The 21,808-nt window shown below is 38.1% G+C and overlaps 1 protein-coding gene across 3 annotated transcripts; it reads left to right on the forward strand.

Moving 5' to 3' along the window:
• The first annotated feature begins 1,753 nt into the window (after positions 1–1,753).
• Positions 1,754–21,647, forward strand: GALNT3 (polypeptide N-acetylgalactosaminyltransferase 3). Of its 3 annotated transcripts, none has more exons than XR_003533535.1 (12): positions 1,754–1,865; positions 4,653–4,740; positions 11,395–11,987; positions 12,829–13,001; positions 14,198–14,347; positions 14,604–14,838; positions 15,590–15,707; positions 16,081–16,281; positions 17,036–17,167; positions 17,813–17,914; positions 18,297–18,478; positions 20,499–20,554. XR_003533535.1 is itself a non-coding variant. In XM_027678717.1 (12 exons), exons 3-12 carry the CDS (start codon positions 11,479–11,481, stop codon positions 21,233–21,235), a joined length of 1,896 nt encoding a protein of 631 aa, XP_027534518.1. In that variant the 5' UTR covers positions 1,754–1,865; positions 4,653–4,740; positions 11,395–11,478; the 3' UTR covers positions 21,236–21,647. The 3 variants fall into 3 exon arrangements, 2 of the variants coding, with proteins under 2 accessions (XP_027534518.1, XP_027534519.1); XM_027678717.1 differs by lacking the exon at positions 18,297–18,478 and adding an exon at positions 21,113–21,647 and having other exon boundaries at positions 20,499–20,651; XM_027678718.1 differs by lacking the exons at positions 1,754–1,865; positions 18,297–18,478 and adding exons at positions 2,214–2,319; positions 21,113–21,647 and having other exon boundaries at positions 20,499–20,651.
• The last annotated feature ends 161 nt before the right edge of the window (positions 21,648–21,808 follow it).

A 21,808-nucleotide genomic window follows, 5' to 3' on the forward strand; every position in this document is an offset into this window, starting at 1 on the left:
AGCTAAAAATAACTAGTAAGACTCTTAAACAAAATTAGAGTAAAAGGAATTTGAAAGTTTTTTCCTGTTTTTGGACAAGGTTTGTCTACTGTGAATAAGTTCTCAAATGTATTGTAGCTACAGTAATTTTTAGAAAGGCTGTAGACTTTCTAAAACCAGGCAGCTCTGGTTTAGTAAACTAAACTTTAATCTTGTTATTCATTAGGTGAGTACTTTATTTATAAACACAATGCTTTAAACAGAGTTTATAAAGTTAAAGAATTTGCTGAAAACTTTCTGAAGTAATTATCTTTGAAATTGGTTCAGGAGACATTTCAGGGAAGTCTCAATAGTGGGAGTGGATTCTGGCTCTTCAGAAGCTGATGATAGCTCATTAGTGTGTTCCATGTACAATGCTGAACAGAGAGAAAATAAGAAATTAAGGAAGTATTTCATTATCAAGTACTTCTCCATCAGCTTGTGACTATGCCACTTTTCGAAGATCACAACAGTGATTTCGTGATCTGGCTTTATTTGCTCAGTGGTTTTACCTCTTGCTTCATCTTGCAATGAAATTAGAACCCTTTGTTGTTTGACACACTGATCTGCCTTAAAATGTTGAGAATTGGACCATTATGGCAAAAATCATATGCTTTTATCTCTGCTATATGTTGTTGCTAATTATGTGACATGGTGCTTGCTAGAAGGGGAGCTAAGTGAACAGTCTAAGTCTTGTTCTGAAGTTATTTTTTTGTTGTTCTTGATGTTTGGTTGGAATTGGGTTTTTTTAAGGAGTCAATATGCCTGTTAATGCAGGTTCTATTCTGGAAAACAGCAGCTTTTTAAATGTTCACACTAGAAATTTGCCTTACTTTAATTTTGTGCTATGAAAGTTGAATGTTGGCGGTGCATGTCTCAGGTGATGTAGTTCAGGCCTCAACTTTCAAAGGCATAAGGAAGGATTTCAACATGCTAGAAATACCAGAACATGTTAATTGTGATAAATGCTGGTCTAAATCTTTTATTAAGAGTTCCTGGGCAATATTAATTAATCTGTAAAAAAAACTGGTATCAACATTTTTGTTACTGCTGTAGAATCAGTATAACTACTGCCAACTGCCCACATAGTCGCCGAGCTCATTGTTACCTGCAGTTCAGCAGTGAGAGAACGAAGCTTTAAAGTGCTGGGCTGGGACAGTGATTTGAGAATAGGAAGAAGGGGAAACTCTACACTCCATTAAGGGAGTGCAAATAGTACTTTATTTTTTTTTCTCCCGTGAATTAAACCACGCTTCAATAGAGAGGAGATTTCGCATCTGTCTCTGGGAAACCGCATTGTGAAGAGAGGGAGCTCAGTGTGATATCCCTTCTCCGATCTGTGATCTCACCTCTGAGGGATTTTGTGTTCTGTTTCCGAGCAACCTGAGCTGAGGAGTGCTTGGTCAACCACGTCTTGCACCACATCGCACTTCGATGGCTGAAGCAAGACCCGCAGCCCCCGCCGTGGCGCTCGAACTGCGCTCCATGGTTCGGACGGTGACGCGCGCTCCGCTGCGGGGCGCGTTGTGTTACTGTGCCAAAGGCGCCGCGTCCCAGGGGAGCGGGAGGAAAACAGGGAGGAGGGAAGGGGCTTCTCCCGGGCGCCCCCCCGCACTCACACCCCTCACACCGCCCCCTCCTCGCCGGCGGCGCCTCGCGCACCTGGCGCCAGGTGAGGGCGGGGCGCGGGCGCGCGGGGCGCAGGCGCGGGCCACTCGGGCGCACCTGGCGGGCGCGGGGCGGAAGCCGCAGAGCCCGCCCGGCTCCGGCCTCCCGGGACTCCCGGTGTTCCCGGTGCCCGCGGCCGCTCGCGCGGCAGCGCTTTCGCCTTCTTCCCGCCGGACGAGGTGAGTGGGGCAGTTGCAGGAGCCCCCGCGCGGCTCCGCTCCCCCTTGGCCTCGCCGCGGGCTGTGGCCGGCGGCGGGGCAGCGCCCGGTGCCGCTTCTCCTCCGTTCGCCGCCTCCCGTGCGGGCGCGGGGCTCGGGGGGAGGGCGGGAGCCGTGACGTGAGGGAGCCGTCCCGCGGCGGGAGCGGTCCTGGGGCGGGCGCGGGGCTTGGGCTGCCCCGGGAGTCCCCTCAGGCGCCCCTCGGCGCGCTCCCCCCGCGCAGTGCCCTCAGAGCCCCCCGAGGCCGCAGCGCCGGGGCCCTTCCCTTGAACGGCACAGCCCAGCCCTGCGAGCCTTGCCCGGGGCCGGGACAGCCCCGCTAGCCCTGCACCGGGCCAACGGGGAGTGGGCGAGGAGCCCAGGCTGTCGCCTGGGCAAACGGGTCTCCGGGAAGCGCCGGCCGGATGCACCGAAGGTATTGACCGAGGGAGGTGTCTCCTGCCACGTACGGATCCCGCCCAAGGGTTTGCCCACAGTACCGCATTCATTCCATAGCAGCAGGGTGGTAGTTCCATTGTGTACATTGCCAGCTAGCTCTGGGACAGTTCATCCTACACGAAGTGCTTTTGAAAAGTTACCACATTGTCTCTTTTCCCCGGCGGTTTGTTAGTGTTCTACACAGCGTGTGACAATACTTACAGAATGTTTTCTGGGGTCTGGAGAACTGACAGGGGAAGCGTATTTTGACATTAATAACCTCAGTGTCGTGGATTTGTTTTTTTTTTTAACTTTGTTTAAAATATTCTTGTACAAAAAAGAATTTACGGATAAACTTTTTTGTTGATTAAATAAAAAATATTACTGGAAATATGAATGTTATATACGCATCTCAGTAATATTTTATATGGTAGTCATCTGTAACAAAACGAACTCTTTTGTTTAAAAAACTACAAATTACATTGATCTACTCAGGTTTGACTAAAGCCGATGTTACGCTGCTGAGCTGACAAGAGTTAAAGACTGAGACAAAACAGCCAACTTCACGGGGTTTGGTTTCCTTTTTTAGCTAGGTTTGCTCAGTGGTCTGGTCAGTTTGGCATCTGCTACTGTCATCTAAAGGCTTCTCAATAACAGAGCGAAGTAAAAATTAAGTTGGTTACAGAGAGCCTGAATTACTATTTTTGTTGCACTGTGGGAAGGAGCAGAAGACCAGTTTTCCTCGTAATTGCTATTGCCACTTAACTTTGGCCCTTTTTGGGGGCTGGGTAGTACCAGAGGCAGCCCGGATATCTTGACATCTGTTAAAATAGGAATAAGATATAATTGCCATCTCTGTGACATTCCCCCAAAGTCTATGGCTCTAGGTGACATGCCATGTTGCTTTGAAATTGGTTTTTTTGCTTTGCATAAGTTCGCTGCCTGGTTGATCTGTTCCAAGAGCTATATCTAGTGCAGGCTTTCCCCTTTCTTTGGAATCAATGTTGAGAATCGCATTCTTGATACGAACTGCTGCTCAGTTGCCTGCCAGCACTGATGAGTTTCTCATCCCAATCTTCTCATTGCTGTACTTGTCTTTACAAGATTTGAAAGTGGCTCAAGTTTCTAGACCATGAAGTGCTAGGTTTTGTCCACTCATGTAAAGCATGAATTTATTCACTTGCTGTTACCATTGTCTGAGTTTTCCTAATACTCACTGATATGTGCCATAGGAAATAGTTCTGCTTACAAACAGAGAAATCATGTCACAGAACTACTGACTTCATAATTCAATAGTCAAATGGTTAACTTGAGGGGACTAAGGTTATTCAGCAGTGAAATGTAGCTGGAAAATAAACATTGAAGTGGGAAGAGGAGGAAAGCAAAGACACTTTTGAAAGATTCTGACAGAGATTAGTTTACTAGTCACTGACCCAATAAATCTCAGTAAATCTCCCATGAGGAGACTCTCACTTATCACTTCGATAAGAGGTTGAGGCCAGTCAGAAAACTGTGATTTCAAGACCTGCACTTGATACTCAGATGCTTTTGTATCTTAGAAGCATTACTACAATCAGGAAAACAAACAAAGTTCCCTTGGTTATGATCCAGACATTATCTTCTGGTGCTTAAATGATAATCAGACACTAATCCTTCTAAGTTAAAACAACACTTTACAGCTGCTATCATGCTCACTTGTCATCATGGCATTTTTAGGGACAGTCTAAAATTATTTTAACAGAGGCCCAAACCAATCTAACCAAGAAAAAAGGCAAGATACACAGTTGAGTGAAATTTAAATTTGAGATAAGTGCATGCTATTTACATATCCCAGGTCTTTACACCATGTACAGTCACAGGTCTGTAAAAATAAGACATAAATATTTTTATAATATATGCTTACCGTATATTTTTAATGTGCTATTGGTTGTCCCAGGGAACTGTCTAACTCTGCCTATCACATACAGTGCTTGGCTGTAGAAAAATAGTACTAGTGCTCGTTTTGAAAGAGCATGTGATAGTTTGAAGCACTTCCATTAGAATACGTGGAATGTTTGGTGATGATTTGTTTGGGGTTTTTTCCCCAATTATTTTTTGATCTCAAAGAAACTGCTGAAGGAGACAGTTGACCCACTTGTACTCCAGCAAGTTGTTTCAGTGCTGCTGTTGCTGAGAATTTCTTCAGCCTTCTGTGTGATCATCCATTTACAGCTTCTCATTTCTATGTAATAATCAGTGAGGCAGATTGCATCCAGCATTTGCTAGAATGTTTCTAAAACAAAGGCTCAGGAACTGAATACATTCAGTATTCCTCTTAAAACTTTTTTTCAGGAGGAGAACCACATTTCCAGTGGCTGAGCTTCAAAGAATGTACCCCGAGGAACAGCACCTGGGGTTTGTGAATCTCTGTTCCTTTTAGGTATGTGTACCCTATCTAGGAGTGTGTTCTTAGTGAAGCAGATAAGCAGTTCTCTTTTGTTGCAATTATGGAGATAGAAACTAGTCGGCTGATTCTGTTTCTCTTTATGTGAAGCTATAGTCTTTCACTTTAGTACAGCTCATTTTATTATTTGTTCCTTTATTTAAGTCAAGGGCTCATATGCTTGTAAACAGTAGCATAGTCTGCTGGACTGAAGCAACTTTTTAAATTTTCCCTGATTTCTGAAGTACTTTTGAATGTTTTTGATTGTATGAAGAGCCTTCATATTCCATATTAAGGTAAACTTGTATGAAAACTTCACTCTAAATTGGATGTTTCTTAATCTGTCACAAAAGGTGCATGTGTGAATGTATGTTCCTCTAGGATATACTTCTAGGAAGTGGGAACAGTTTTGTTCAGTGATTTATTTATTTTTTTGCTGGTAGAAAAACCCTACAATTTCCATGGTGGTAGAAGACAAAAATATAATTTACCAAACTGATTATTTCAGTAACTAATATTTTAGTAATATCTACATTGATATTCATGCAAAAAAACCTGTCTGGAATTTTAGATTCAGAAATACTAGTGGTGAAAGTAGGACTTCTTACAGGTAAAGTATCCTGAAGTATCTTTGTCAGACTTTTGCTAATTTGGGGAGAACAGTTGATCATGAGTGTCAGGTCTTGTTTTTCCAAAAGAATTTTCTCATTGTTTCTATTCACACACCCCACTTCTTATTAAAGGGACAATAAGGGTTTGTATACTTTGATAACAAAAATAGACAAACTAGAATTATAGAATACTTGGATTAAGTTGAAGTAAAGTCATGTAGTTAAATAGTTTTGATTAGAATAGTTCTGAAACATTTTTCCTATTTTTCCCTTTTTTAGTCTTTTTTTTAATTGCTTTTAGTATTTTTTCCTTAGTATTTTCTATTTTTTTTTTTATGTTCTATAAGCAGCATTGTCAGGAAACATTTGAAACTTGTTTGACATTCAGATAAAAAAAAAGTAGATTTTAAAATGGTTTTGTTAAAAAACTGCAGTCAAGTGTATTGTTGATAGTAACCTCAATAAATTTTGCCTCACTGGCATGGTCTGAAAGAATTTCTGCTGATTTGGTTTATATTGACACTTTCATTTCTTTTATACAAAAAGAATTATTGTCTACAGTGTTGTTCTGACCAAGCTAACAAAAAATCAGAGTTGTCTGCGTGTTGGCTACAGTAGGGAGGCTTTCTTCTAAGTAAGAGATTTTGCAGACAGTCTGACATCAGAGTTAGTGGGTGGTATAATGTAACATAGACTGCATTGAATTCACACACTACCCATGTGATATGGTTTGAAGTAGTGTGGCAGCTGCTTTTTGGCACTTTTAGAAGACTTTTGTAGTATGTATTAGTTTTCTGGTTATTTTCTTCTTAAAAAAAAAAAACTTCTAATGTTTAGGGCTAGTAATTTCAAAGTGCTGTAAGAATCCAGACTGCTATTAGTGAAAATAACACTAATGAATAGAAGATTAAACACTTTGTTAAACAGTCACCCCAGGGAGTTTAATCATGCCACATAGTTCTTCAGCATGTCCTGAAGGATTGAACAGTAGCTTGGTCTGTGTTTACTGACATTGCTGTGCCATGAAAATGTAAGAGGCATTTGTGCAGAATAAAGATTGTATTTCTGGCTACAAAATTATCCTGGTGAAAATCCTAAGTAAGATACAGCTTTCATGGCAAAAATTCTTCAGACAATGTAGCTTCTGTTCTGGAAAACGCTACTACTTTGTGCAACAGAGAGCTCTTCTCTAATTGTAAGCAATATCCCTGTCAGATATTTTGTTAACAAAACTGCACTCAGCATTTGTCTATATCAAAAGGTTTTGCTGTATGTTTGTGGCAAATGACCCTCTGTCCACTTCATCTCTGCTGCACATGCTGTCCCAAAGCTGTCACTCAATCCTTCCTCTAAAAAAGAAACATCACTTGCACTTGTTCCTGTGCACGTCCTGCGTGCCATGTGTGCTACTGCAAACTGCTCTTCCACATTGAAAGGGTTTGTTGCTGTCTGCCACAACACACCTGACACAGGTGAGTTGTCTTTTCATTTCTAGGGACAAGACACATTTCCCCTGTGTGTTGTGGCAGCTTGCTGTAGTTAGACCTGAGCAGCTGAGACAGATGTATCCAATAAAAGGAAATATGTTGTCAAAGAGAAGTCCAAGTGTACGCAAATAATAGTGAATATAGTAACACAGGAGGACAAATGCTGAATAACTTGCTCTTGGTTGCTCATTATGGAGAGTAATTTAATGACTTATTTGTCTGAAGGCAGATGTATGCAAAACAGGCAGTGCAAAAAATATTCTGAATTAATTTCAGATTTTCGTTATTTGGATTTATGGATATCTTAACTTGTGTTAATCATGAGAATTCTGAGGATTTTATGTGCTTAATTTTTGCAGGAAATCGTCCCAAATGAAAACAACAAGATGCTTAGTTTATGCTTTTGGTAAAATGTACAAATGTAGTTTTTATGTTTTGTGAAGATTAGGTTAGTATTTCAGCATCAAAACAGCATCAAAACTCTGAAGTATGTCCTAAAAATCTATGAAAGAAATATTTGGTATTTTTGAGTCCATTTTTCCTTTTTGTTGATGGAAGCAATGAAGTAAATATAAAACTAGAAAAAAACAATGTCTTAGTGAGCATAAGATATGTAAGTCTTGCTGTGTTAATTGAAATACTGAAGATATTTGGAAATCTGACAGTTGTAACTTTAAAGTAGTTGTTAAGATAGTTAAAAGGTTTCTTTGGTAGTGAGACAGGTAACAGCCACACTATATTCTAGCCTTTTGAGTAGTCTCAGACTAGCTCATTAAAACAAAATGAGGCAGATGTAAATATTTAACTCAAATATTGATTAAGTTCTCCAGTTTAAGCATAATTTCAGTGTAAAACAATGTTGCTGTATAGAATTAACTTTAACCTCACTTCTCTTGACATATCTTACACCATCATGTTCATTACAGCTTAACCTTTTTCTTGTCATGAACAAATTTAAGTTTCTTTACCAAGAGGAAGAGGTCTAGAGGAAGTTGGAGAACATAATTTCATGTTTAATGAGATAAAAGAAGTTTGAGAACAACAATGTTTGGAAACCAACCAACCAGCCGACAAATGCTAATGCCCTCCCTCCCCATGTGTTTACCTGATTGACTATGCCTAATGACTGCTTATGAGATAAAGAAGTTATATATTTTTATATATCTAGATAGATTTTTTTTCCATTTGAGGAAGATATATTTATATTGCTTATTGATTTCTAAGCTTTAAGATTTACTGGTACCATATGTGCTTGTGCATGGTGCACTGAGAAACAGTAATGTGATTTTGTTTTTGATGGTGTTACAAAAGCATTCCTGCAGAGGCTGTAGCCCATGCAATGACAGTCTGGGTGCTAATCTGTACATATGTCAGTGTTTTACATTGTGTATAGCATTTTCATGGCAAGTTGGGGGGTGGTGGTGAGGATGACTGCACAGGTGGCCTTTGTGATAAGAGACAGGGGTTGCTCACCCCCCATTCTGGGCTGGACACAGCTGGTTCCAGACAGCTGTAAAATAGACCCACTGTTGGCCAAAACTGAGCCACCCATGCAGCAGGTGGTGCCTCTGTGATGAGGTATTTCAGAAAGGGTAAAAAATGCTTCACAGCAGCTGTGAGAAAGAGGAGTGAGAAAAATGTGAGACCCTGCAGAAACCAAGGTCAGTAAAGAAAGGGGGGACAATGTGTTCCAGGCACTGGAGCAGTTATTCCCCTTGCAGCTCATGGAGAAGACTGTGGTGAAGAAGTATTTCTCTGCAGCCCAGAGCAGGTATCCGCACTGCAGCCTGTGCAGGACCCCATGCCAGAGCAGGTGGATATGCCGTGAAAAAAGCTGCAGCCTATGGAGAGGCCATGCTAGGAGCAAGATCCTGGCAGGAACTGCAACCCATGGATGGCCTATGCTGGAGGAGTTTATGCTGAAGTACTGTACTGCACAGAGAGAACCCATGTTGGAGCAGGGGAAAAGTGTGAAGGGGAAGGAGTGGTAGAAATAGTGTCTGACAAGCTGACCACAGCCCTTATTCTTCATCTCCTCTGCACCACTTTGGAGAAGGGAGATGGAAGAATTGGCAAAGAAGGAGTGAAGCTGAGCCAGGGGAGGTAGTTTGAGTCTTTTTTTTCACCATCCTACTCTATTTTTAATTGCCAGTAAATTAAAATCCATCATTACAAGTCTTTTTTCCCTGTGACAGTAACTGGGAAGTAATCACACTGCCCTTAGCTCAACCCATGTGATTTGCCATGGTAGGGAGAAAATTCATGCAGCCAAAGCTCAGCTGGAGTTGAAGCTGCCAGAAAGGTGGGGGACAATAAAAAGAGTTTTTCAAAAGCTAGTCGAGGGAGGGGATTGTCCCGCTCTGCTCTGCACTGGGACAGCCTCACCTTGAATAGTGTGTGCAGTTTTGGGTACGACAATGTAAGAAAGATAATATTAAGCTTTTAGAGAGCGTCCAAAGAAGGGCAATGAAGATGGTGAAGGGCCTTGAGGAGAAGCCGTATGAGGAGTGGCTGAGGTCACTTGGTCTGTTCAGCCTGGAGGAGACTGAAGGGAGACCTCATTGCAGTTACAACTTCCTTGTGAGAGAAAGAGGAAGGACAGGCACTGATCTCTTCTCTGTGGTGACCAGTGACAGGACCCAAGGAAATGGCCTCAAGTTGTGTCAGGGGAGGTTTAGGTTGAATATTACACAGAAGTTCTTCCCCCTGAGGGTGGTTGGGTACTGGAAGAGGCTCCCCAGGGAAGTGGTCACAGCACCAAGCCTGACAGAGTTTGAGAAGTGTTTAGATGATACTCTTGGGCACATGGTGTGACTCTTGGGGATGATCCTGTGCTGGGCTAAGGGTTGGACTCCATGATCCTTGTGGGTCCCTTCCAAATCAGCATATTCTGTGATTATTTTTTTCTCACTGTCATGTTGAAGATGGGAAGTGGAGAGAGTGGCTAGGTGGGTGTCTGGCAGCCAGTCAAGATAAACCCACCAGATATGGTGAGAAAACAAGACATTTTTCAATCTGGCAGTTCGGTAAATTGGTTGCAATCCTTTCATCGGGAATGAAAGTTTAATTCTTGGTTTTAAAGTATATAGGTACTGATATTGTAGTACAAATTTTTCAGCACTAAAGAAAAATGGGAAAATAATATGTGAGACAGATGTGGACTGATTTTGTGGTTTTATTTTGTTTTTTTTTTTAAATTTTGTGAGTTGTGAAGCACATTTTTGGTACCTTTTAGTATCTCTCTGGCAATGATGTAATAGGCTCCCCTCTGCATTCTCTTAACAATAACTCTGGTAAAATTACTGGAGTTTGAATGTATAGGTTTATTAAGCTGACACAAGCTTTGAAACACAGTATAATGTGAAGAAATCCAGATGTTTAATTTCTCCTACAAATTCTTGAAGGAAACTAGGTAGGGTTGGGGTTTTTTTGTTTTCTCCGACTTGTATCTCTTCCTGAGTATATATTATTATTATATATTAAGAAATGCAGAATCTACTTGTATTTCAAAGAAATAAATAGAAAAGCAGGGGGTTTTTTCAGTTTTGTGATCAGTAGTTATCACGTGGGAACTAACTGTGGCTTTTAGCTAGATGCTCTTTATTTCTTTTCTCGGTTTACATACATGCAATTTAGACAAAAATGAAGGTGTTTCTTGAATTCAGGCTGATTTTTATATTTCCCCCTCTTATAAACTGCCAGTTTTGCAGAGAGAATTTAATTCAAATCAGTTAGATTTTGGTAGTCCTCAAATGTTTTTCATAGTTTCATCTTTGAAAGCCACTGAATATGAAAAAAACCGTGGCAGAGTTCCTGAAAGACAAGAGCTCTTTGGCATGTTCTCATGATGAACTGCAGCAGCACATGCCAGAAAATGCAGCACAGGTGAATGAAAAAATATACAGAATGATTAATTGATCCCCAGGGTAAATTAACCTAGTCCAATTTACCTGTATAAAGTCTGCATTGAACATGTATACTAGATAACTAAATTAATCTAAGAATTTCCCACTTGAATTTGATTACTTATCTTGAAATAGATTTTTTAAAAAAATATTGGAAACTGTCAAATTGTTGAAATATATTGATTGAGAAGTCTTTCCTGTCTTTGTATTTCACTTTTCATGTGGCTCTCTCTGACATACATCTTGAACCTGTGTATTGTTTTCCTTCTATCCCCTCATTGAACTAAAATTCTCTGCTTCTAGAAGACTTTAAACAACACTTTCTTCTAATTATAAACAGCCAACTTGTAACAAAATGAATGTGAAGTAGTGGCACTGTGTAGAAATAGGCATACCACTAAGAATAAAACACTAATTTCTGGTTCTTCTATTTGAAGTGTATTTATAAAATAAAACCCAAACCAAAAAACAGGGAAAGGGCATTTGGGGTATCTTATAGATAGCTTTGATGTGTATTTAAGTGATGTAGCACACATAACATTTGACATTTGGGAGTTGTGAATTAAATCCTCCCCATTAATTTCTCGTGGCTTTACATTGTTGAATATACTAGATGCCTAAATGAATACTTTTTGTTTTAATTTATAGGTATTATAATTTCAAGAAATGCTGTGACCTGTTTGAAGAACAACACTCACAAAAAGTTGTCGTGTGAAATTTTTTAAAACTAGAATGGCCCTGAAAAAAACACAAAAACTATTCAAGACACTTTTTCACTGGAAACTTTGGAAGTTTAGCATTATTGTGTTTGTCTTTTTGGTATTTTTATTTTTATTGCAAAGAGAAGTGGGTGTTCAAGATTTTAAAGATGAAGCAGGAATTGAGCCAGCTGTTGGAAAGAAAAGTCATGTATTAGGTCTTGTGTTAAATGCTATGAACAATATCAAAGGTGCAAAGCCAAAAATGCAGATAAAAGCACCAGTGAGGCAAACTAAGATTCCTGGAGAGAGACACTGTTTGCCAGGGCACTATACTGCGGTGGAACTAAAACCCTTTCTAGATCGACCCCTTCAAGATCCTAATGCTCCTGGAGCTTCTGGTAAAGCATTTAAAACCACCAACTTAAATTCAGAAGAACAGAAAGAAAAACAGCTTGGAGAAGAGAAACACTGTTTTAATGCATTTGCAAGTGATAGGATTTCTTTACACCGAGACCTTGGACCAGACACTCGACCTCCTGAGTATGTTGAAATCTGTATGTCCTGATAGTTGAAAAACTTCTCAGAAATTCAGACTGCAAAGTGATTTGAGTTCAGCATTAGGTGATAGTTTAGGAAAGTCTCCTAGCTATACATAATGATTGGCTGTACATAACAGTCTGCAGTGCCAAAGCCAAGAATGTTTAGAAAAGCTCACTTCTTTCATGGTTTTGAATTCAAAGTAACCATATTTAAATAAGGTTTTCTGCTTCTGCCTTTAAGCTAAAATTTCTGAGTAACTTTCAGGAAGCATGCAAAGTTTTGCCTAGAAGAAAACTGAAAATGTGGTTTAAACTTTTTTCCAATTTAAACACCACCCCCTGTTTTTTTAGTATTCAATGTTAATAAAACCATCAGCATAATTTAATAAATTAGGAAATTATAAACTGTTGAACAAGGTAATGGAATATCTCAGCAGGAGTCTTGTAGTTTTGAAAAATTTTATTAATGTAGACTCAGGACTTGGATAGAGTGGATTTTGGTTATGAGCAGTCTCTCAGTGTCAGATTACATGTTGTCAGCCATCTGTGCCAGGAGTGACTGAACTTATTGAGCTGCTGCTGGTACCTGTGGTGCAGCTCCCCATAACCTTTGCTAGAGCATGACTGGTGAGCATAACTGTGTATTTTGTGAGGCAATGGCTGTGGTTATTACCTTGGAGTAATAACCTCCAGGCTCTAAAGTTGACAGGTGGCAAACAGTAAGTGTATATTTAATGTCCTGTTATAATGCTTTATACTAGAGAGAGAAGGGTTTCTTTTAAGAGTTTGAGTCAAAAAACTGTTGTTTATTTTGTAACACCTGACACTTTTCTTATCTGTAGATGTATTGAACAAAAGTTCAAGCGTTGCCCACCATTGCCAACCACAAGTATTGTAATAGTTTTTCATAATGAAGCGTGGTCTACTCTGCTCAGAACTGTCCACAGTGTGATGTACACATCTCCTGCCATTCTGCTAAAGGAGATTATTTTGGTGGACGATGCCAGTGTAGATGGTAAGAAGTCCCTCTATTTTCACTTCTTTTTTTTTTTTTTAGTTGAAGACATGTTATGGTAGCAGATAAAATGATTAAGAGGATATCTCTTTGCACCATTGATGTGTATAATGGTATTCTAAGTGGGTTTGCTCCTTTCTTTTTCTTTAAAATACAAAATAGTCCTCCCTCCTCTTTTTTTCCCATAAGGTAGTCAGATATGAAATTCTTGTTCTCTAAAAGGTTTTTAAATCCTATTTCTAGTTTTTCCAATTCTAGTGCTGCTTTAACTGCATAACTGGTTGCATGACAAGTAGCTTTGTAATTTGTGCTTCAAAACAATTGCAATTTATAGAACAAAGTATCCAAGTACAAATTTGCCAATACTTGTGGCAATTTGCATTTTATCATAGGGATTGTCTTTATGCAAATTAATTTCATTAATACAAAGGGAAGTGTCTTTACTGGAAAGTAAAATTATTTATTGGAAAAATAATCTTCAACGCTCCAGCTGACTCTCAAAGATAATTAACTGTATACTGAGTGTGAACACACATGCAAGTTCAAAAAACTTCATGTGCTTAACTTTAGAGGAACATGTCTATACGTACATGCTTCTATTAATGTATTTACGCTTTTTTGCAAGTCTGTATTTAGTATACTGCACACTGGTATGTGAAGTATGATCAGTAGTACAGTTTAATGCTAAGGACGGGCAAAGTATGGAAGATGGTGTGGGATGTATAATGAGGGATGTGGGGTTGTTTCTCAAACCTTGAACATTTAAATAGTTTTCTGTATGGTTTCTGTTGCTGTTGTAAACAGAGCCTTTGAAAACTGTGTAAATGTGCCATCATTAAGGAAAGGATTTGCATGTTCCACAGATAATGTAGGTCTGTGATCCATTTGCTCTGAAAATGGAGGTTGAATTGGTATTCAAACTGTTAATGCTGCAGCAGAGATGTACTAGCATGTCCTTTCTCGTTTAGAATATTTTTAGTGTTTCATCTCCTGTTCTCTGCCAGTCACCTCTTACTACACCCTACCCCCAACAAAACTCAGCCCCTAAAAATAACCTTCAGCAGTTAGGAGTTTTTACAGTTTTGATGTTGAGGTAGTTTCTGGGGTTAATGAGTTGTTTACCTTGTTAGTTTAATAATGTAAAATGTTGGGCATGTACATACACTGAATATCGCAAAACTGATTTCTTGTTCTAGAATACCTGCACGATAAACTAGATGAATATGTGAAACAGTTCCAAATAGTTAAAGTAGTCCGACAGAAGGAAAGAAAAGGTCTGATCACAGCACGGTTGTTGGGAGCTTCCGTAGCAACAGGAGAGACCCTAACCTTTCTGGATGCTCATTGTAAGTGTAATCTGTAACTATGCCAGGTCTGCTTTATAATGCTGTTCTCTTTGATTTAATGTTGCAGATATTTTATGAATTATAAGCATTTGCAATATATCAACATCCCTATTGCTGTTTCATATTATTTAAAAGTATAATTAGCAATGCTGTTTAAAAGCAGTCTATATTGGCTTGCTGGACATGTTGAAAAATTCCCTGTGTACTACTTTATAGCCAAGTAAAGATTCAGTGTTTGTTCCTATTGTCTCCACAGGTGAATGCTTTTATGGCTGGTTGGAGCCATTATTGGCAAGAATAGCTGAGAACCCTGTCGCTGTTGTAAGCCCTGACATTGCTTCTATAGATCTCAATACTTTTGAATTCAGTAAACCATCTCCTTACGGGCATAGCCATAATAGAGGAAATTTTGATTGGAGTTTGTCATTTGGATGGGAGTCTCTTCCTAAACATGAAAACAAAAGAAGAAAAGATGAAACCTATCCCATTAGGTAAACATAATTTGAATACTATTTAAATCCTTCTGTTTTCATGGGGGTTTTGTTATGAACAGCAGTTTGTAAATAAACTTTCTTCACATGAGTATAATCGGACATCTTGGTATCTTAGATGTTTTTTGTAGTATTTTCTTTAAGAACCACATTTTAAAGCTTTCATAAAAATATGGCCTCCTTAAGACAGTAATTGCTCTGCATTACTTTTTTTTCTATGTACACTAGGGATATAGCAAGCAATTTTTATTGCTTATTATATTCCTAGCAGGAGGGGGCAGAGGAGGATTGTACACAGTTTTTTTTCAGAGACAGTACTACAGATTTGGGCTTCTCTTTCATCATACTTGAAAGAATATGACAAAATGGGTCAGAGCACCCAAATACTAGGCTGATACAGTAGTGTGTTCGATGATAATTGTACCTGTTTTGGCCACAGACAGGTTACTGGTCTGTATGAGTAATAATTTTACTTGATATCCTCCATACGAGGAAAATATGTTGGTTTTCCTGATGCTCTCTTTTATACCAGCAGTCATCAGTCTAAACGAGTTGTTAATAAATGACAATAAAACTGTCAAATGAGACTCCATGTGGGCAGATTTAATTGCTAGAAGTATTATCTATGCCAGGAAAATGCACCACTGCAATGAAACACTGACAAATGCATAGAAAATTCCTAGAACAGTTATACCATGATTTTACATCTATATTTAAAAAATCCTGTCTTCCTTCAATTTTGTTTTTGCAGAACACCTACTTTTGCTGGAGGTCTCTTTTCAATATCAAAAGACTACTTTGAACACATCGGAAGCTATGATGAAGAAATGGAAATATGGGGAGGTGAAAATATAGAAATGTCTTTCAGAGTAAGTTTAGCTCCCTAATTAGCAATTGTCTCTATGCTGACAGTGTACAGGGGTTTTGAGGACAAATTAGTACTAGATCTTGGCTCCTCTGCTGAATCAGCCAACTAGGAAAAGTGAATTACTAATTGCCTTTGAACTAAAATACAAACGTGCTCACTGAACTGATTTTAATTTTTGTTAATGTGTTTAAGGTTGATAACTGAAATGTATGTTTTCAAAGTTTACCTGATTAGGAAATTCACTTATGGAATGCTTGATATATGTACTCTTACTAGTGGTTTGATGTTTTCTGGTGAACAATAATATTGCTGAATTTTTTTCCACCCCCTTAATTCTAATTGCAGTGTACTTACACACTAAATGTTATTATTAGGTATGGCAATGTGGTGGACAGTTGGAGATCATGCCTTGCTCTGTTGTTGGCCATGTCTTTCGCAGCAAGAGTCCCCACACTTTCCCAAAAGGTACTCAAGTGATCACACGTAATCAAGTTCGCCTTGCAGAAGTGTGGATGGATGAATATAAAGAAATATTTTACCGAAGAAACACAGAGGCAGCAAAAATTGTGAAACAAGTAGGTGGTGGTGGTGGTATTAGAAATCACACTTGCTGCGTTGAAAGTTTTGGTGAGCAAAAGTTATTTATTGACAAAGTATGTAAGGATTCTAGATATTTTAATGAAAAGTCAGAGTTCAGTTTGCCTATTGCTGTAGCCCCAACAAACATGAAAAAACTAAAGTGTTTGGGTAGTGATAGTGTTGGTTTTTTATGGTGAGTTTTTTTTATTGGTGGGTTGTTTTATATGTTCTCTAAAGTCCTGGGTTGTTTGCTTTGAGCAGATATGGGAACTACCAGAAGAGCATGAGATAAACTACTGAGCACAGACAATGTAAACTAACTTATTTTTTGGAGTGAGGAACATAATGTCTTATTAGTCTCAAGTTGCTTAGTATTTTTACTTAAAAAGCAGGTTTTGTTGTTCTTTAGCTGCAGAATAAAGCTTATTCAATGATGGATAACCATCCTCTATCTGCTTATAAACTTCAGCTACTTTGAAGGGAGGTTGAGTTTTGGCTTATTTACTTTGTAAGTTTTCTGTCCAGCGAGAATCTAGAGTTCCCTTTGAGAAGCTATTTTTCTTCCTTCAGGTGATAAATTTTCATGACTGTCTAGTAGTATAGCATTAACAAGAAAAAAATCAACAAATGAAACTTAAAACTTGCTTAATACTAGAACACAGAATATCATAACTTTACGTGTAAAAAATTGATATTAGTAATTTTAATATATTTATCTTCCATCCTTCCTTACTTCCCCAACTCTAACAGAAAACATTTGGAGACATCTCAAAAAGACTTGATTTGAGGCACCGTCTGCAGTGTAAAAATTTTACCTGGTATCTCAGTAATGTTTATCCAGAAGCATATGTGCCAGACCTGAATCCCTTGTTTTCTGGATATGTAAGTTTAATTTTAATTATTTTCTATAGTTTTCATAATCCAGGAAGTTTGCTAATCTTTTGTGCTATCTTAGCCATAGCTTTTAGATTTTAGCTATCATTAACTTCTCTAGGGTTTTCTGTTACTACTCTCGATAAAGAATCTCTTCTGCATACCTTGCTATTTGAATATTTTATAGCTTTGTCAATAGCTATGTAATTTGCATTTTTTATTCATGTCAATAGTCATTTTCCCTGCCAAATAACTTTAGACATTGCATTGCTGAAACTGAAAAAAGTATTAAAGAAGTAATAATTCTTAGCTTGAACATGAATGTTTAGCATGTATTTACAAATAAAACTTCCCCTTCCTCCAGTTTTGAATATTTTATGTGTATCTGTTCAAACTGTAATTTGAATAACAGTAACATTGTACACACTGTACACCAGTAGGCTAATAATTCCATATGTGACTAGGTAGTTGTTAGGCTTTTAGTTAGAAAAAGATTAACTGAGAGAACAGGATTTTAGTTTCAAGCATAGCAGAAAGTAAAAATGAACTAACAGCTGTAATTGTTGAACTAAAGATTAGCTTTGTATATGAGACAGTTTAATTTTTTATCATCACCACTGAGCTTTTTTTATCCTGATAACACCCTTTCTTTAGTTAAAAAATATAGGTAACCACATGTGTCTGGATGTTGGTGAAAATAACCATGGTGGCAAACCACTGATTATGTATTCTTGTCATGGACTTGGAGGAAATCAGGTAAAATATTTGGTACATAATTTTTATGATCTCCTCTGTGGCTTTACCATATAAAAGCTTTTCATTTATTTTAATGAAATGGACTCATTTTTAATATTAAATATCTCTCTCCCATCTCTCTTTTTCCCTTTTTTCTTTAATAGTTAATTCCTACATATATTGTTAAAGGAAAATTCCATACCACTCTAAATGTTGTGTCCCGCTTCTGATGTTTTAAGTTCAGCATACAAATTCAGATTTCAAACAGTTGCCCTGCTTCACTTGACCTGTCTTTTCTGTGCAAAACGTTTTCATCCTACCCTTATTCCTGTCTTGTCAGTGTTGTCTTCTTAATTCTTCCTTTCCTTATGCTTCCTCCTATTGCTTCTTTCTCTGTCACCAGGACTCGCAGTGTCAAGGAAGATGTTGGTTGGAATCCAGCCAATGGGAGACCAAGTGTCCAGGCCTGAGCCACCTTCCCTATCATGCTTGCAGCCTCATAGTGTGAGGTCACAGTGGCCTATCCTGTACTGGCTAATGCAAGTGAATAATATGATCCCATTTGTTCAAGAGGAGCTCTCTTTGGTGCATAGCTCTTGGAGGCAGCAGTGTTTCTATTCCTTCTACAATATAACTTGCAATAGATGTCAGATACTGAATCCTCCAGTCACTACTGCAATACCAATAAAAGGAACATCTTCCCTGCCCAGAAGTGCACACTTCTCTGTTGCCTCTAAGAGTCAATAGAATTTAACAACTGTAGATCTGTAATAACTGAACATCAGCAAAGGTTTTAAAATTTTCGTTAGAATATAATTGTTATTTTGGGGGGGTTAAGTTTTTTTCAACCTTAAAAGCCATCCATTGATGGTACTATGAAAATTCAAACACATAATCCTAGTTAGTTGATACTTTCCTAATCCGTTTTTGCGGGAGATTGAATGCTGTCTAGATTAATAACTACCCTGTTATGTTAGCTTCTTACAATATTGAACTTGTTTTTTTATTCTGTTGTGGATTAATACTATAAGAACCTTTTCACACTGTCGCAGTTAGTAATTCAGGAACACTGTACCGAGACATTGTATTAAGAGATCTGCTGTATGCTTCCATTGTTCTCTCTCTAAGTTATCTTGGACTGTACTAAAACTCCGTACTTTCAAGTGTTATGTTTTTTGTTTTTCCTTCTGCCATAAAATAACAGTCTGAAGCCCTTTAAATGTCAGCCTTCAGAGAACCTTAATATTGGTTTTGCTGGTAATGCTCAAGGGATGCATATTTGCTTACATAACCCTTCTCATTACAATGCTCTGTTTTCAGTTGTTTTCTATCGTTTACCAGACTTTTATCAGTGTAGGCTGATATTTTCCATGCTATCTGTCATTTTTGTCAGAGTTGTACATCAGTTGTATATTATTCTTCCTTTTTAGAATATTCTGGGACTGGGAACGTGCCCATCTCAATATCCAAAATTAATGAAGTTTTAAACTTAGCTTTCAAGTCATATTTTCAGTGCGTGAAGAGACTTTGAAGTTCAAAAGATAAATCAGGACAGATTAAGTCAGATTACCAGATTAAGAGTAAATTATTATGTCTGAGAGCTGAGTGACTAAGATGGTCACTCCTATCAGCACCTATTTCAGGGATTAATGTTGGTCACAGAGTCTTAAGAGGGAGATGCCTGTTTGTTCCTCAGTGCTGTTCTTCAGTGCTATTCCCATTGATTCCATTGAGGAGGTGATTGCTGACCAATTGGACAGATGGTTGAAAGCCACAAGGGAGTAACTGGTCTTAATAGTCAAAGGAAAGATACAGTGAAGGCGGCTGACATGTGGAGCCAAGAAACAGTGGTAGTGGGATGTAATGATAGGAAATCTGCTGTTTAATGAGGGAGAAAAGGAAAAGACCAGGATGTTAGGGTAGGGCTTAGAGGGATAAAAGGACAGCAGTGTCTCTTAACTGTTAGAAGTAAATCCCTGTTAAGACCAGAATTATAGCCTAGAATTCCTGAGCCTTAACAGTACCGTGCTGTCAGCAAATCATGGTAAAATTAACTCACAAAATACATGCTTATATTACTTTTCTAATGGCTAGCTCACAAGAGAACATAACAGCATCCTATTGTTGACATGTATTGTTTGGATCAAGCAGAAAAAGTTGGCATACAGCAATAAGTATTGTTCCATGTGACTTTTTTTTCTTTAAGAAAAAACAAAATCCAGCAACAGAATTGAATACAGATTTTTAAAGTTAAGAAATACCAAAATTTATCTGTGCAACTATCCCTAGTCTTTGGTTTGCCTCCTTGAATTATATATAATCTGTGTGGGAGCACACAATGAGGTATTGCATCATAATACATATGCAGCTAGTGCCATTTGCAATTTATTCATGTAAATATAAATAAGCATTGCATTAGTATTAAAAAATGCTTTTAGTTTTGTAAATACTTTTAAAGTGTGTCTGCTAAAAACCAGAAATTATTCTGTAGTCTCAAATTTTCGAATAAGAAAGTACATTTATTACTTTGTATATGGGAATTTCAAAGACTTTAATACTTTTGTTTGTTTTTATTTACTGAATTTTTTAAAAATTATTTAAATAGTACTTTGAATATTCTGCACACCATGAAATTCGACATAACATTCAGAAGGAGCTTTGTCTACGTGCTTCTAAGGGACCTGTGCAGCTTCGAGAGTGCAGCTACAAAGGCCAGAAAACCTTCGCTGTTGGAGAGGAGCAATGGCTGCACCAAAAGGTAGGGGCAGTGAATTGGCATTTTTATCAGTGGTCTTTTATATTATTTAATTTTAGATTTCCAGTAAAAGTGAAAATGCCAACAAAATCAAACTCAGAAGCCAAAAAAGAGTAAGTTTAGTTTTGGCAGGAAAACATAGGTAATTTCAGCTTTTCAGTTAACAGATCAAAACTCGATTTCACTAGTAGGAGTGTCACTTAAAAAAACAGTTTATATCCTTTAGTGTGTATGTCTGGACATCCACCTGGAAGCCACTTCAGATGTTTTGTATCTTTTAAAATATTTTTTAAAATTTTCCTAACAAAAAAAGTTGGCACTTGCGTACCACTTTTATTTATTTGCTAGCCCCCTCTGCCCTATCTGTATGACCTTTAGCAGTCAACCTGGGGGAAAAACAGTGGGGGAAATAGCATGTTCATTGTTTGCTCACTTTTTTTTTCCTCCTTTTTTACTCACTTTAGGATCAAACTCTGTACAATGCAGCACTACATATGTGCCTTACAGGAAACGGAGAGCATCCAAGTTTGGCATCCTGTAATCCATCAGACCCCTTCCAGAAGTGGATCTTTGGCCAGAACAATTAAGATTTCATATTTATAGGCCAGAAGCATTTTATTACAAGAGAAGATCCATTCTGAACTGCGATTATATACTCATACTGCATTTTAAGTGATACTTTAAATGCAAAATGCTTAAAGTTTCTTTTCCCTCTTAAGTTGGATATAAAATGTGTCATCGGAGATTCCCTAGGACTCTGCTATACCAAAGATAATTGAGATCCTGATTATATTTTGTTTACAATATTTCTGTGATGAGACTTTATATGTTGACCACTGATTTATGGATCCTATTAGTCCTCTTTCACCTTGGGGGCCATATGTGTATTGTTTTTTCACACATTTTAAGTACTTTTGAAGAAGACTAATTTTCTCTGTAGGATTGTGAGAAATTATTGTCTGCTGTCTAAAACCCAATACACTATATTTTTATGCTCAATTGGTGGACATTTTTTTTAATAATTTACTTTATTCAGTGACACTTTCTCAATATTCTTTAAGTTTCTTCACTTGAAAAATTAAATATTTGACTGTCAGATAAAAGCCAAATAGGCTACCATACTATGCTCAGCTTCTAGCAAGTCAGTCCTTTTGTAGAAG

Source organism: Neopelma chrysocephalum, unplaced genomic scaffold (genome assembly GCF_003984885.1).
Source record: "Neopelma chrysocephalum unplaced genomic scaffold, ASM398488v2 Primary Assembly neopelma1_44, whole genome shotgun sequence".
Taxonomy (NCBI): Eukaryota; Metazoa; Chordata; class Aves; order Passeriformes; family Pipridae; genus Neopelma; species Neopelma chrysocephalum.